We start from the raw sequence: 15,494 nt of genomic DNA on the forward strand, positions 1-15,494 counted from the left end.
GCACAGCGCCCATCCCCACTGCCCCAGCCCTGGGGTCTGCAGTGCCCCTGCTCCCCTGCAGCTGTGCACAGAGGCTCAGTGGCAGGAAGAGAGCTGGCCAGCTTGGAGACCACCCCTGGGCTAAATCAGCCAAGCAACGAGGCTGCCCTGGACCAGGGAGGGCAGCAGAAGGATTAGAACTTGCCCTGGGGTCCACGTGGCCTTCCTGACAAACCAACCCATGACCCACCCGCCCTGCTGTGTAGCAGCCGCCCTCCAAAGCCCAGGCATGCTCTGTGGCCCAGCAACCTTGGCCCCCTGCACTTCTCTTTTTGCCCTGCCCTGGTTGGTGCCAGGGTGACCACGAGCCCTGCCTCATGGGCATGCTACGCCCTCCACCCCCACCTGCACCTGCACCTGTAACTGGCTCCGGGCATCCGGGCAGCGCTCGTTGTCCAGACTGTTGGCCCGCTCATTCTGGGGCCTCGCTGCCTGCCGCTCCTTCAGGGACGTGCTCCGGCCCCGTCGGCCAGCCTGCTTCCCCTCGGACCTATTGGGGACCAGGACAGGCTAAGTGGCTGCAGCAGCAGGAATAGGAACAGGGGCAAGGGCAAGCTTGCAGTGGCCTACACATTGTGGTGCGGACCGTGAAGGGTGAGCACAGGGCCGACTGATGGGCAGTGGGAGCACAGGCCACACAGAGAGGCCACCAGCCCTGGGAGGACCGTAGCAGCAGCTGAGTACAAGTGAGGCCGTGCCCCCGATGGGACCCCACGCAGCTCTGCCTGTGAGGCTGCAAGCCAGGCCAGGAGCCTTGGAGCCACCGTGAGGACTGAGCTCACCCTCCCTGCCCAGGCCAGGAGCTGGGCAGAGCCAGGTATAGGCCAGTGCAGGGCACTGAGGCTGCCAGGGCAACCTGGCTCCAGAGCACGGACACAGGCACCTGGGTGCCACCATAAGGTGAAAGTCCGTGCCCAGACTCACTGCTTTGGAAAAAATCCCAAATATCACAGAAACATGAAACTGATATCCTGGAAGAATCAAGCTGGTGGATGTGTGTGTTTTGGCTGAGGCAGGGGCTACTCAGGGGGCTGTGGGGGGCACCTGCAGAAAGGCAGACACGCCTGACCCTGCCCTCAAACACGCAGGGTGGAATGTGGGCTGCAGGCTTGACACCCAGTGCTGGGGCAGGGGGTTTGCTTCTCCTTTTTAAGAAGAGGGATGAGGCCCTGAATCTGCTGTCTACACCCGAGGGAACTCATCAGGCTGGTCTGACAGGCACCACCCCGACGGATGCCCCGATGGCCCCTCCCCTAACAGTTGCATCACCAGCCCGCCCAGCTGCAAAGAGCCCCCATGACCTGGTGGAGGGGATGACAAGGGACTCTGTCTTGGTGATCCTCCCGCTGGGCGGCAGCCTCTCTGTGAACACGTCCAGGGTGGAGGCCTCAGCCTCGGGGCTGTCCTCAGGCTGTCCAGGCTGCTCCCTCGGGCCCGGCACACCCTGCTGACCAGAGACATCCCTGGAGCCTCCCATGGAAACCGTACCCGTGCTGCAGCCTCTCCAGCCATGTGGCCTCTGGCTTGGGTGAGGGTTTAGGCCTCTTTAGGCTGTGGTTCCTATATGTAGACCTGGCCATACACTGACCAGGGAGCCTGGCTGAGCTCAGTTCCAACCACAGGGCTCCCATCCAGGCCATGCAGGGGGACCAGCACCCAACCTCCCAGGACCTGACCTGCCCTGGGCCCAGGACCCCCTAACTAAGGAGACCCCATGCAATGCAGCAGGGGGAACCAGGCATTCCTGGGTGCCATCCACCTGACAGTGGGGTGAGTCCGGGTACCCTGATCCTGACGGTGGGGTGACTCCGGGGCATCCGGACCCTGAGGGTGGGGTGAGTCCAGGCATCCTGACCCTGAGGGTAGGGGGAATCCAGTGTGCCCTGACCTTGAAGGTGGGGTGAATCCAGGTGCCCTGACCCTGGGGGTGGGGGGAATCCAGTGTGCCCTGACCCCGAAGGTGGAGTGAATTTTGGGATACTCTGACCATCCAGCGGCCTGGCCACCCCTGAGGGCTGACCCCACCTTTGCACACCAGGTGTGACATGAGGACCTACACGTGAGTCCCGCCCCTCCGGGTCAGACCCTTAAAGGCAGCATTGGCGTGCCTGGTGTGTGGAACAGGGGGGTGTGGCCCGAGCCTGCTTACGAGGGCCACCGTATCAGAGACAGTGTCGCTCGGCTGCCTGCCTCCCAGGGACCGTGTCTTCTCGGGCGCGTCCGCCTGTGGGGGAGGAGAAGGGAATCAGCTTGTGCTCAGCTACAGGTGCCAAGGCACTGACTTCTGGGCTGGGGATGCTGGGGCTCAGGGGAGGCCCGGGGCAGCTGCGTGGCAGTGTGTTAGATAGCGGGCGCAGAGTGGCTCCAAGACAGCTGGGCAGGGCCCTGGGCCCAGGCCGTGCTGGGAGATTTGGGCCACATCACAGCCCAGTCGAACCATGGTCTGCCCTGGGAGATCAGTGTGGCCCCACTCACCGGGCTTGGGGGCTCCTTGTGGCTGCGGACGCTGTGGATGCTCCCGATCTCTGTTTGCGAGCTCGAGTGTGACAAGCCTTCAAAGTACGGCCTGGCTCGGGGAGCAGGGGAGGGGGAAATGTTAATTTCCAGGACTCTTCTTGCGCTGAAAGCACAGTTCTCCCACCACACCTGGAGGGACAGACTGGAGAATCCAACGGCAGAGTAGAGCTGGGTCCGGAGAAGAGCCCGTGTCAGTGCACAACCTGCTCGCGCCAACCGCAACACAGGGCACAGAACAATTCTGGAGCTGGCAACACCAAGCCCTGGGCAGACCTGGCTGCCCCTTCCTGGCTCTTCCACCCACCCTGATATCAGCTGCAGGAAACACACATCCCTGAAACTCATGGCCTTAGCTCCAGGCATGGCTGCCGGAAACATGAAGGGGCTCTGGGGAGAGCTCCATGGGCCAATCCTGCTGGAGGGCAGCCCTGGGATCTGCAGCCAGCCTGCAGCAAACAGGCGAACATGCTCGACAAAACGACGAGGGTACATCCGACAAAGCAGACCCTTCCAGACCCACCAGCAGATCAGACCACCCAGGCCCATCCAGGTCCTTCCAAACCATCCAGGCCCTTCCAGGCTCACCAGACAGATGCAGACCACCCAGGCCTTTCCAGACCATCCAGGCCTATCCAGACCACCCAGGCCCTTCCACACCATCCACACTGATCCAGGCCACCCGCACCTTACCGGACCACCCATGCCTTTCCGGACCACCCATGCCTTTCCGGACCACCCATGCCTTTCCAGTCCAACCAGGCCAATCTAGACCATCCACACCTTTCCGGACCACCCAGGTCTTTCCAGACCAACCAGGCCCTTGCAGACCATCTGGCCGATCCAGGCCATCGGAGCTGAATGTCTCATCCCTGGTTGATATAATATGTACACAGAAGAAGGAGGAAGGGAGACCTATGAATTCAATGAGACTTAGAAGACCTTTCAAGTGAAAACAGTTGGACAGGAGGCCAGGCACACTGGCTCACACCTGTAGTGCCAGCTCACACCTGTAGTGCCAGCACTTTGGGTGGCCAAGGCAGGTGGTTCGCTTCAGCTCAGGAGTTTGAGACCAGCCCAGGAAACATAGGGAAACCCTGTCTCTACAAAAAACATAAAAATTAGCTGGGTGTGGTGGCGCGTGCCATTGGTCCCAGCTACTGAGGAGGCTGAGGTAGGAGAATCGCTTGGGCCCAGGCGGTTGAGGCTGCAGTGAGCCGTGACTGCACAACTACACTCTAGCCTGGGTGACAGAGCAAGACCTTGTCTCAAAACACAACTCCCCCGCCCCCCCAAAAAACAGACAGGACTTATGCAGTGCCTGGTGCCCCACCCTGGGTGACAAAACCACATGGAAACTCGTTGCTGCAGTGTGTGCCCATTCCAGATCATAGCCCCGAGACGCGCACGCCTCTCCCCAAACCATGAATGTCAGCTGGCCAGGGCTCTGCAGATATAGCCACCACCACCGAGTTTAAGATGGGAGAGGATCTGGGCCACACAGGTGTCTCCTATGGAATCGTGTGAGCCATTAAAGACAGAGAACTTTCTCCGGCTGAAGGCAGAAGAGATGAGGCAGGAAGGCCAGGGAGACCCAAAGTGTGAGGGGGACTTGACTGGGCCTTGCTGGTTCCGAAGGTGGAGGACGGACCCTGGGCCAGGGTAAGAGGACAGTTGCAGCCGGGCGCAGTGGCTCACGCCTGTAATCCCAGCACTTTGGGAGGCCGAGGTGGGCAGATCACGAGGTCAGGAGATGGAGACCATGGTGAAACCCCGTCTCTACTAAAAATACAAAAAATTAGCCTGGCCCGGTGGTGGGCACCTGTAGTCCCAGTTACTCGGGAGGCTGAGGCAGGAGAATGGTGTGAACCCGGGAGGCGGAGCTTGCAGTGAGCTGAGATCCGGCCACTGCACTCCAGCCTGGGCGACAGAGCGAGACTCTGTCTCAAAAAAAAAAAAAAGAAGACAGTTGCCAGAAGGCAAGAATGACTGCCAGCCACCAGGCAGCAGGGCAGCCAGACCCCCGTCCTGCAGCCATACAGAGCTGAACTCCATCAACAACCACACTAGGCCTGTACCACGTGACCTCAGAGCCCCAGTCAGGGAAGCCACTGATACCTCCACCCAAGCCCAGCAAGACCCTGGCCAAGAATGAGGCCACAGCCTCTAGAACAGGAGGTTGTTTTTGGTGGCCACATCCGCAGTCACCTGTCATGGTGGCCACTGGCAACTGAAGCAGCAGCAAGTGGAGCTGGGGCTGCTGGGACAGGTCAGGTGAGGTGGAGGCTGCTGCATGGCTGCAGAGCTAACTGGGGCTGCGCCTCCAACATGCAGCAAGGCCACCTTCATGTTGTTTAGGTTAAAAAAGCATGACAGCAAAAGGTCTACCAAGCCTCCTGACTCCAACTGGGGTCTCTGGCTCCTCAGCAGCTGCCCAGAGCCTGGCACCTGCCTTCTGCCTGGTGTGCTTGCCTCCCTGCCCCCAGCTGACTAGGGCCTCCACAACCAGACCCATGCACAGAGCTGTCTGCCCTGCATCCTCTCCTCCTGCCCAGGCCAGGCCCCCTCCAGCCAGTTCCCTCCTCCCACCCAGCCACAGAGACATCTGCCCTCCCTCCCCACCGGCCTCTGCCTCCTCCTCCTCAGGGAGGCGCAGCCAGCATGGGGCTCTACTCCCCACCTGAGTGGACGGAGGTCCTCTGCAGTTCCCAGGGCATCCCCCAATGACGGATCCCCTACAATAGGGTGCCAGGCCCAGCCCAGCCAGCACCCTGGGAGACCCCTCTCAGTCCTCCCCAGCCCAGAGCTTGCACCGCCTGGCCTGACAGGAGAGCTGCCTGTCAACGCAGCCGCACACGTCTCCCTCCAGCCACCAGAGCCTTCCCAGGCTTCGAGGCAGCTGGTCCTGCCCACCCCGTCCCCAGGGCTGGACACGGGTCTGCTGGAGTGGCCGCAGAGTGGCCAGGGTATCTGAAATGGCTGCTCCTCCCCACCCCACCCCGTAGGGCTCACCGCAGCTTTGGCTTGGGGGTGCTAAGGACGCTGTCGTCGTCTTCCATGTCGGGGCCGCTGTCGCTGGGGTGCTCCATGTCCAGCGTGTCATATAGGAGGTCCAGGTCCTCCTCCGCCTCGGGGATGTGCTCCGCAGGGTCCTGTTCCGAGTCCAGGACCTGCATGGGTGCCAGGCAAGCGTGAGGAACAGGCAGGAGTTCCCTGCAGTGGCCCATGCTGCCCCGTTGGGGGCACCCAAGACCCCAGAGTCTGCAGGAACAATAGGAGGCGGGCGCCCGGCCACCAAACCCCACTGCTCAGCACGGCTGTAGTCCAGCTTCTGTCTTGGAGCTGGGGATGATCGAGGACCCCAGGTCCCCAGGTACCGGTGCATGTGACGTTACTCCACCTTGCCTGGGCTGGTACAGTCATCCGGGCCACCAGGGTGCACGGAGGGCTTCGGTGCACGCAGGTGAGCTCTGACGGGTATGGGCCGCTGTGCAGCCACCACCACAACCAAGATACAAACTGCTCCCCACACCCAGCAGGCTCTCCTCTGCCCTCCTCTAGTGCGTCCCTCCTCCAGGCCCAGGCTCCGGATCTTACTCTGTCCCTGTACGTTCTGCCCCTTCCCGAGTGCTACCTAAGAGGGATCACGCTGCCTGCAGCTCTGGGGGCGGGGGGGCACCATCCACCCAGTGTGGCACACTTCATGTTCCTCTGTGTCCCCACCCAAATCTCACCTTGAATTGTAATCCCCATAAGCCCCACGTGCCAAGGGTGGGACAGGTGGGGGTGACCGGTCCTGGGGTGTTTCCTCCACACTGTTCTCATCATGAGCACGTCCTACGAGATCTGATGGTTTTATAAGTGTCTGGCATTTCCCCTGCTGGCACCCACTCCGACCTGCTGCCCCGTAAATAAGGTGCCTGCTTCACCTTCTGCCATGATTGAAAGCTTCCTGAGGCCTCCCCGGCCGTGCTGAACTGAGTCAACGAAACCTCTTTCCTTTGTAAACTTCCTCAGATGGTTCTGCAGTGCACCGCTGAGTGGCTGGACCCCAGTCCATCGGATCACCAGCTGACGGGCGTGATGACCGTCACAGACGAAGCTGCTGGGAACGTCTGTGTGGGTCCATGCATGTGTTTGTTCACCTCCCTGAAGTCAACACTGAAGAATGGGGGTGCTGGGTGTCTGGCAACTGCTTCCTGGGGCTGCCACGCCACCTGATGTTCCCCCAGCAGCGTGTGGGTTCCTGCTGTTACACCTCATCCTGTTGTATTCCATTTGTTCCAGCCATCCCAGTGGGGATGAAGCAGCGCCTCACTGTGGTTCGGTTTACATTTCCCTCATGACCAGTGATAACGATCATGATGATCACGTACTTATTGGCTACTTGTGTGTCTTTGAAGAAATTTATTCAGAAAGATCCCTATCCTTTTTTTTCTGGAGATGGAGTCTCGCACTGTCTGTCGCCCAGGCTGGAGTGCAGTGGTGCGATCTTGGCTCACTGTAAGCTCCGCCTCCTGGGTTCACGCCATTCTCCGGCCTCAGCCTCGGGACTACAGGCGCCCGCCACCACATCTGGCTAATTTTTTGTATTTTTAGTAGAGACAGGGTTTCACCGTGTTAGCCAGGATGGTCTCGATCTCTTGATCTTGTGATCCACCCGCCTCGGCCTCCCAAAGTGCTGGGATTACAGGCATGAGCCACTGCGCCCGGCCCCCTGCCCATTTTTTAATTGGACAATTCACTCGTTTTTTTTTTTTTTTTTTTTTCTGAGACGGAGTCTCGCTCTGTCGCCCGGGCTGGAGTGCAGTGGCCGGATCTCAGCTCACTGCAAGCTCCGCCTCCCAGGTTTACGCCATTCTCCTGCCTCAGCCTCCCTAGTAGCTGGGACCACAGGCGCCCGCCACCTCGCCCGGCTAGTTTTTTGTATTTTTTAGTAGAGACGGGGTTTCACCATGTTAGCCAGGATGGTCTCGATCTCCTGACCTCGTGATCCGCCCGTCTCGGCCTCCCAAAGTGCTGGGATTACAGGCTTGAGCCACCGCGCCCGGCTTCTTCTTTGTTTTTGAGAAAGGGTCTTGCTTTGTTGCCCAGGCTAGAGTGCAGTGGCACGATCATAGTTCACTACAGCCTCGACCTCCTGGGCTCAAGTGATCCTCCCACATCAGCCCCCAAAGTGCTGGAATTACAGGTGTGAGCCACTGTGCCTGGTTCTGACCAGTGATAATCACTGTATTAAAATAGTTGGCTTAAGCATCTGCAATGGTGATGTCAACCACGGCTCAGAGCTCAATTCCAATGGAGCAATCAGCCTCACAATCCAGGACGGACCAGGCAGGTCCACGAGCCACTTATGGATTCTCGTCTGGAAGTGATCCTGTGTCTGAGAACCTTCACAAGGTGTTTTTCTCTTAGTGATTCTCAAAGTCTCGGCAGGCATCAGAGCTGGTCCTTTCACTTTGAGATTCTTTTTCTCTGTGCCCCTGATAAGCCAGCACACACCTCCAGGGATTTTACATTGCGGCTGGTCAGGGTAATTCTAATTTAAGGAATCACCCCACCGGCTCCAGAGGTGTCCTTCTGGTGTCTTTAAAAGCCATGGCCGTGAAGCGGCTTCCTGGTCGACTTCTCGGCACAAGTGGACAGCAGTGAGTCAGGGCAGGAGTGGGCGGGCCCTAGCTCCGTAGCACCTGAGACTGCATCGTTCTCAAAGCAATGGACAAGTCAGCTTTTAACTGGATTGTGTCTTTATTTTTCAGTTATAAACATTCTTTATGTGTTCTGGATTCAAGCCCCTTATCACATACATGATTTGCAAAAAACATTCTTCTGTTCTACTGTTTCGCTTTCTTGATGGCACTGTTTGGAGCACAAAAGTGTAAAATGTTGCTGTGGTCCAGAAAAACTTACCTTTTGTTGCTTGTGCTTTTGGTGTCACATGTAAGAAACCGCTGCCTAACCCAAGGTGATAAGATTGGCCCATTTTCTCTGAAGAGTTTTATAATCTTAGCTCACAGATGGAGATACTTGATCTATTTCGTTTGTTTTTTCTTTTGAGATGCAGTCTCACTCTGTCGCCCAGGCTGAAGTGCAATGATGTGATCTTGGCTCACTGCAACCTCTGCCTCCCGAGTTCAAGCGTTTCTCCCACCTCAGGCTCCCAGGTAGCTGGGACTACAGGCACCTGCCATGATATGATGCCTGGCTAATTGTTTTTGCATTTTTAGTAGAGATAGGATTTCACCATGTTGGCCAGGCTGGTTTCGAACTCCTGACCTCAAGTGATCCACCTGCCTCGGCCACCCAAAGTGCTGGGATTACAGGTATGAGCCACTGTACCCAGCTGATGCATTTTGAGTTAATTCTTGAATATGGTGTGAGGTAGGGGTCCAAATTCCTTTTGTTTGAGACAGGGTCTCACTCTGGCTAGCCAGGCTGGAGTGCAATGGCATGATCTCAGCTCACTGCAGCTTCCACCTCCTGGACTCAGGAGATTCTCCCACCTCAGCCTTCCGAGTAGCTGGGATTACAGGCACATACCACCATGCCTGGCCAATTTTTTGTATTTTTAGTAGAGATGGGGTTTCACTATGTGGACTTATGCAATCTGCCTGCCTCAGCCTCCCAGAGTGCTGGGACTACAGGCATGAGCCACCACAGCTGGCTGAAATTCCTTCTTGTGAACGTGACATCCAGGGGTCCTAGCACCTTTCTTGAAGACTCTTCTTCCCCCATGGATATCTTGACATCCTTGTTCACCATCACTTGCCCATAAATGGAAGGGTTCACTTGTGGACTATCACCTCCGTTCCACCGACCTCTACGCCTGTCCCTGGGCCAGCCCCACGCAGTCTGGACGACTACTGTGGTTTTGTAGTGTGTTTTGAAATTGGGAAGTATGAATCTTTTTTCTTCAAGACTGTTCTGTCTGCCCTGAGTCCCTTGCATTTACATATAAATTTTAGCTGGTCAATTTCTACAAAAACACAGCTGGAATCTGATAGGCACCACGTTTAAGTTGTACATCAATTTAGGGAGTACTGCCACCTTAACAAGACTGTTTTCCAATTCATGAACATATGACATCTTTCCACTTATTTATATCTTCTTTCTTTAAAAAATATTTCATAGTTTCACTGTATAAGCCTTACTCATTTTAAAAATCAGGTTGCTTTTCCTCCTGGGTTTAGAGAGTTTTTAATATATCTATTGGATACAAATCTTTACCAGGTATGTTATTTGCAAATATCTTCTGTCAATCTGTGGCTTATCCTTTTTGTTTTTTTTGTTTTTTTTTTTTTGAGACGGAGTCTCGCTCTGTCGCCCAGGCTGGAGTGCAGTGGCGCAATCTCAGCTCACTGCAAGCTCTGCCTCCCGGGTTCATGCCATTCTCCTGCCTCAGCCTCCTGGGTAGCTGGGACTACAAGCGCCTGCCACCACGCCCAGCTAATTTTTCTGGATTTTTAGTACAGACGGGATTTCACCACGTTAGCCAGGATGGTCTCGATCTCCTGACCTCATGATCCACCCACCTCGGCCTCCCAAAGTGCTGGGATTACAGGTGTGTGCCACCACGCCCAGCCAGCTTTTCATTCTTTTAACAGTATCTTTCAGAAAGCAAATTTCTACTTTTGTTTATTGTGTTACAAAATATAAAACATAGTATTTTCCATTTTATCTATTTTTAGGTGTATAGTTCAGTGGCATTAGTGCAGGATTTAAGTTCATATTTTTTAAGGCCTAGAATCTATGTAATTTAAATTTTAGGCTTTTACATTTAGGAATATGATCCAGTCAAGCTGAATTCTCCACATGGTGTGCACTGTCAAGCCTCAGTTTTTTTGTGAAAAGATACTTTCTCCGATGAACTTGGCAGCCTTGCTGAAAAATCAAGTGACTCTCCGGGTGTGCCACCTTTCACAATGAAAAACACAGAAGGCAGCCCTCAGCAGAAGCTTTCCCTGTGAGCCGAAGCTGAGGGCTGTAGGGAACAGACTTCACTCTGGTTCATCCTCACAGGACGGGTCCCAAGCAGAGCCCTGCTCTCCTCCTCACCAGACCCACTGTGTGGCGCCTGGGTCAGCCTGGGGGCTGCGAACGTTTATACCCCCAAAATTCCTATGCTGAAACCTGACCACCAAGGTTCTAGAATTAGCAGGCGGGGCCTCCACCAGGTGGGTAGGGCCCGAGAGCTCTGCCCTGCTGATTGGGCTCGGCGCCCTGGTGAGGGAGGCTTGAGGGAGCTTGTCAGTTCCTTCCACCACACAAGACACCAAAGGTGCCCTCTATGGGAAGCGGGCCCTTAGACACCAAATCTACTGGCACTTTGAACTTGGACTCACAGCCTCCAGAACTGTGAGAAATACATTTTGGTTGGTTATAAATTTCCCAGTCTAAAGTATTTTGTTATAGCAGCATGAACAATCTCAGACGGCTGTAATCCAGGCATGTGACCTTGTCTCACTGTGCATCTCCTGCCCAATGAGGGTTGCTGTGAAGTCCTGGGCAGGGGGCAGTGCCAGGCGTGACACTCCCAGTGGCCAAGACACAGGTTCAGAGCTGCAGTGGAGATGGTCTGGTCTTTGCAGGAAAGGGATGGGTGGAAAATAAGGAAAGAGATCCCATCGCTCCATTAAAGTACTGTGTTGACCTGTGTGAATTTCACACAAAACTGTGCAATTATCCCTATGAAAATGATGTCCTCTCCCTGAACAGTGTCTGTGATGTTGGCCCATCTTTTCACAGTTTGGGTTGTGAGTCTCGGAACCATAATCTGTGTAAGTGAAATGCATTCTGGGACTCAGTTCAGTTGCCCATGTGAGTGCAGAATCCCACGGTCAAGATTCAACCAAGAACATCTACCCCTGAACCCACAGGCGCTCGACAGGGCTCAAGGAAGCCCCAGGCCAGGGAGCCGACTTGGCCAAGTCCCATCTTCAGCTGGACTTGGGAATGTTCCAATCCAAGATGCAAACCAAGACACAGGGGCCCGAGGACCACCCCAGTAGCGGAGCTGCCCTTCCTCTGCAGCCAGTTGGTGATGTTACGCTGTTCCCAGAAATGCTGCCTGCCCCACCCGGCCACAAATCACCTGTTTCGGCACATGCACCTGACAGCCTCCCTGAGTGTGTGCCCCGGAGGCTGCTCCGGGTGCATCCTGAGTATGTTAGGACACAGCGCCATCTACAGGCAGCGTGCTCTCAGGCCGACAGGTGACAACATTGCTTCAGGGCTGAAATGCTGAAACGCCACCTCTTCACTTCCGGTCCTGAACCCAGGCACGTTTTTCTTCTGACATTAAAGAAACAACAAAGGCTGGACGCGGTGGCTCACGCCTGTAATCCCAGCACTTTGGGAGGCCGAGGCAAGCAGATCACTCGAGGCCAGGAGTTCAAGACCAGCCTGGCCAACAGGGTGAAACCCTGTTGAACCCAGGAGGCAGAGGTTACAGTGAGCCGAGATTTGAATGTTTTGTTTTGTTTTGTGTTTTTTGAGACGGAGTCTCGCTCTGTCGCCCAGGCTGGAGTGCAGTGGCCGGATCTCAGCTCACTGCAAGCTCCGCCCCCCGGGTTCCCGCCATTCTCCTGCCTCAGCCTCCCGAGTAGCTGGGACTACAGGCGCCGCCACCTCGCCCAGCTAATTGTATTTTTAGTAGAGATGGGGTTTCACCATGTTAGCCAGGATGGTCTTGATCTCCTGACCTCGTGATCCGCCCGCCTCGGCCTCCCAAAGTGCTGGGATTACAGGCGTGAGCCACTGTGCCCGGCCGAGTGTTTTTTTTTTTCTTTTTGAGACAGGGTCTCGCTCTGTTGCCCAGGCTGAAGTGCAGTGGCTCGATCTCCGCTCACTGCAGCCTTGGCCTACCAGGTTTCCTCCCAAATAGCTGGGACTATATGTGCATACCACCACCCACAGCTAATTTTCGTATTTTACTGTAGAGATAGGGTTTCGCTATGTTGCCCAGTCTGGTCTTAAACAATCTGCCCGCCTTGGCCTCCCAAAATGCTGGGATTACAGGTGTGAGCCACTGAGTCCAGCCATGTTTTTCTTTTCAGTATGAAAATTATGCAAGTTCATTGTAGAAAATTCGGAGACTAGAGAAAAGGTAAAAGATGAACATGATAAACCCACGGAACGTCAATGTGGGGCGTTGTCAGGTGGGAGGAGTCCACGGGAACTCTGTACTTTCTGCTCAATTTCGCTGTAAACCTAAAACTGCTCTAAAAGCTAAAGTCTATTTATAAAAAAACAAACACACAAACTAATGGTTACGCCCCCTGAAAATGACTTCCCAACTTCCAGTGTATTCACGACTTGTACTTCAGCAGAGACCCAGCAGGTGACCTGGAGCCTGGGAGGCAGTGCCACTGTTACTGCACCTCACAGTGATGTGGGGCTGTGCAGACAGTGAGCGGCAGAACCAGATGTGGCCCAGGGACAGACTCCAGAGGCCTCCTCCTGACCAGGCGCTGCTGCAGGCATTGGGGCTGTGAGCAGAAGGCGCAGTGCACTCACCTCATCGGACACTTTGAACCTCCGCAGCAGCGCCACCACTTTCTGCTTGAAGTTTTGTTGCTGCAAGACAAGCAGTGTAGAGTCAGACCTGCTGCCAGAGCCGCAGACCCGCCACTGGAGCCACTTCCTCAGGCCGCAGGGAGGCCGCACCCAGGCCCACCGTGGGAGGGCAGCGAGGCCTCAGCACCACCAGTGCTGATGGATTCGCACGTAGCTCCCAGAAGCTTCCCAACAGGCCTGAGGTCTGACAGTTCCATTCCTGGCCAAGGGGGACCCGGGGAGGTGTGTGCAAACTCCATGGTTCTTCCAGAAACCTCTGCAGCCCTTCCCAGGCTCACGGGGCCCTTCCTTCAGCACCCCCTCCCAGGAAAGTCCCTGGTCAACTCCAGAAGGAAGGTGCTGGGCACCCACGTGGGGTGGGCAGGTGGGCGAGTGTGGGGTAGTGCGTGCTCCAAGAGCCTGAGCCCCATGGGCGCCTCGTGCCACCCTGGACTGCAGAACCTCGGCTCCAGCCACTGGGCGAGCGGGACCCTCAGCCACCCTCTCGGGGGCCAACCCTACAAAGGCAGCCCACGCCCTCCCTCCACAGCAGCTGGGCCCAAGGGGGCCCTGGAATGGAGGGCAAGCTAGTGTTCGGCACAGTGGGGCAGACCTCCAGGCCAGCAAGACACAGCTTCGCCACTCTGGAGCAGCTCGCCCATCCCTGGCACTGTCTGCCCACAGTACCCCCTTGAATGCTGCCAGAGGAGGCGGCGGTGTCTGGGCTGGCCTGTGCCCACGTCCCTCGTCAGCACCAGGCACAGGGCTCCCCCGCCACCTGCGCTGGCCTCCCTGGAACCGTGCCTGTCCTTGGGGTGTCCAGGCACCAGGTGGTGGGCCCTCTGTGCCGGTGCTGGACATGGCCTCTGAGGAAAGAGCTGCCCGAGCTTTCCTCATGGACAAAATGCCCGACAGCCCCACCAAGCTTCTGGGACCGTGGGGCCAGGTAGGCCAGATCCCAAACAAAAACGAGGGAACCAGCCCACTCAGGTGTATGTGGGCACCTGACAGGACAAAGGGCAGGATGGCCTCCCTGGGCTCTGCACGTGGAGTGAGCCCGGCAGTGAGGCAGCCTCCCAGCCTTGCTCAGGGCCCACTGGGCCTAGTGGCCACACAAGGCTGAAGCCAGGAGATGTGGTGGGGCGGGGGAGAGAGTGGCACCCAAGAGACTGGCAACCAGGGGGTCTGCCACGGGACATGCTGCCGTGACCTGGGTGAGATCTCACCTCCCACGCCCGCGTCCCCCGCCACGCCCGGGCTCCCAGCGTCCTCCATGTCCCCCGCCACGCCCGGGCTCCCAGCGTCCTCCCCCGCCCTCGCCTTCCCCAGCATTGGAAGAAGCAGTCTCCACCAACCCTGGTCATGGACGTCGCTCTTACAATCGATCTCCGCTGCTTCTTCGGCTTCCCCACGTCGAAGTCATCCTCGTCCAAGTCCTGCAGAGACACACACAGCGGCTGAGGCCATGGCAGCCTGCACGGCGCCGGAAGGACCCCGCCAGCCTCAGCATGGGCGATGGGAGAGGCCCAGCACTGAGAGCCAATCTGCTTCCCAAATCTCTCAGAGCCACCTGCACACAAACTCGAGCCCCTGGGGTCGGGAGACGAGAGACGGGCGGCCAACTAGGGGCCAGGCCTGTGGCTCACCCACCCTCACGAGGCCCTGGTGACGGCTGGTGAGGACCCCACAGACCCCAGGACACCCGGTGTGAGCCGGGAGAGGGCACGGAGCCCCGGCCCCAGGTCACCTGCCCCTGCACAGCGTCGTCACTAGCCTCCTGCTCAGAGGAGAAGCTCTCATACTCCTCCTCAGAGTAGTTATCTGCGGAATGAACAGACAGAAGGGAGGGTGCCGTGAGATTCCACCCAGGAAACCAGGCGGTGGCCACCCCCAGGCTTCCCTGGACACAGAGTTGGGGCAGCCAGGAGGTGGATCCATGCAGGACAGAGGGGCTCCAGACCCAGGTGCTGTGGCCCCGAGCTCCCAGAGTCCACTGGCAACAGTCTAGGTCGGGGTTGGCAGGAAGTGGGGAGGGGCAGGGAGGGCAAAGGGGGCCACATGAACTGCTCCAGCCCCCACGGCCGCTCCTACTGGCTGGCATTTCAGCCTGGATTTGCGCCAACTGGGTCCCCCCCGCCTGAGGAGTAGGGGAGGCACTGGTGACCCTGCTGGGGGGGCGGCAGCCATGGCACCTGCCTATGCTGGGCCCTGCACCCAGACCAGCAAGGGCATCACAGTGCGACTCTACAGCTCTTTTTGAGGACACTCAGGACTCAGGCCTCTTGACCAAGAAGCTGCAGCCAGCGGGGCAGAGCAGGGACCTGTGGCAGCCCGGGCCCTATAACAGCACATGCCTCTGCTGCGGGCCCCATAACAGCGCGTGCCTC

General features: G+C 57.2%; 1 protein-coding gene across 4 annotated transcripts in view; it reads right to left on the bottom strand.

Annotated features, from left to right (window-relative positions):
- The window catches only part of PACS2 (phosphofurin acidic cluster sorting protein 2), a 78,912-nt gene that overhangs the window by 12,595 nt on the left and 50,823 nt on the right, over positions 1 to 15,494 (bottom strand). For 3 of the 4 annotated variants that reach the window (XR_003306766.1, XM_026447501.1, XM_026447503.1), the window contains exons 6-13: positions 14,855 to 14,928; positions 14,463 to 14,543; positions 13,069 to 13,128; positions 5,566 to 5,723; positions 2,515 to 2,605; positions 2,189 to 2,263; positions 1,341 to 1,483; positions 397 to 529 (exon numbers count right to left, since the gene is read on the bottom strand). Coding sequence is in view for 3 of the 4 variants with exons in the window: in XM_026447501.1 (XP_026303286.1) it covers positions 397 to 529; positions 1,341 to 1,483; positions 2,189 to 2,263; positions 2,515 to 2,605; positions 5,566 to 5,723; positions 13,069 to 13,128; positions 14,463 to 14,543; positions 14,855 to 14,928 (815 nt within the window). In the remaining variant the exon portion in view is untranslated. The remainder of the gene's footprint in view (positions 1 to 396; positions 530 to 1,340; positions 1,484 to 2,188; positions 2,264 to 2,514; positions 2,606 to 5,565; positions 5,724 to 13,068; positions 13,129 to 14,462; positions 14,544 to 14,854; positions 14,929 to 15,494) is intronic. The other variant, XM_026447502.1, reaches the window with a different exon arrangement.

Source organism: Piliocolobus tephrosceles, chromosome 6 (genome assembly GCF_002776525.5).
Source record: "Piliocolobus tephrosceles isolate RC106 chromosome 6, ASM277652v3, whole genome shotgun sequence".
Lineage (NCBI taxonomy): Eukaryota > Metazoa > Chordata > Mammalia > Primates > Cercopithecidae > Piliocolobus > Piliocolobus tephrosceles.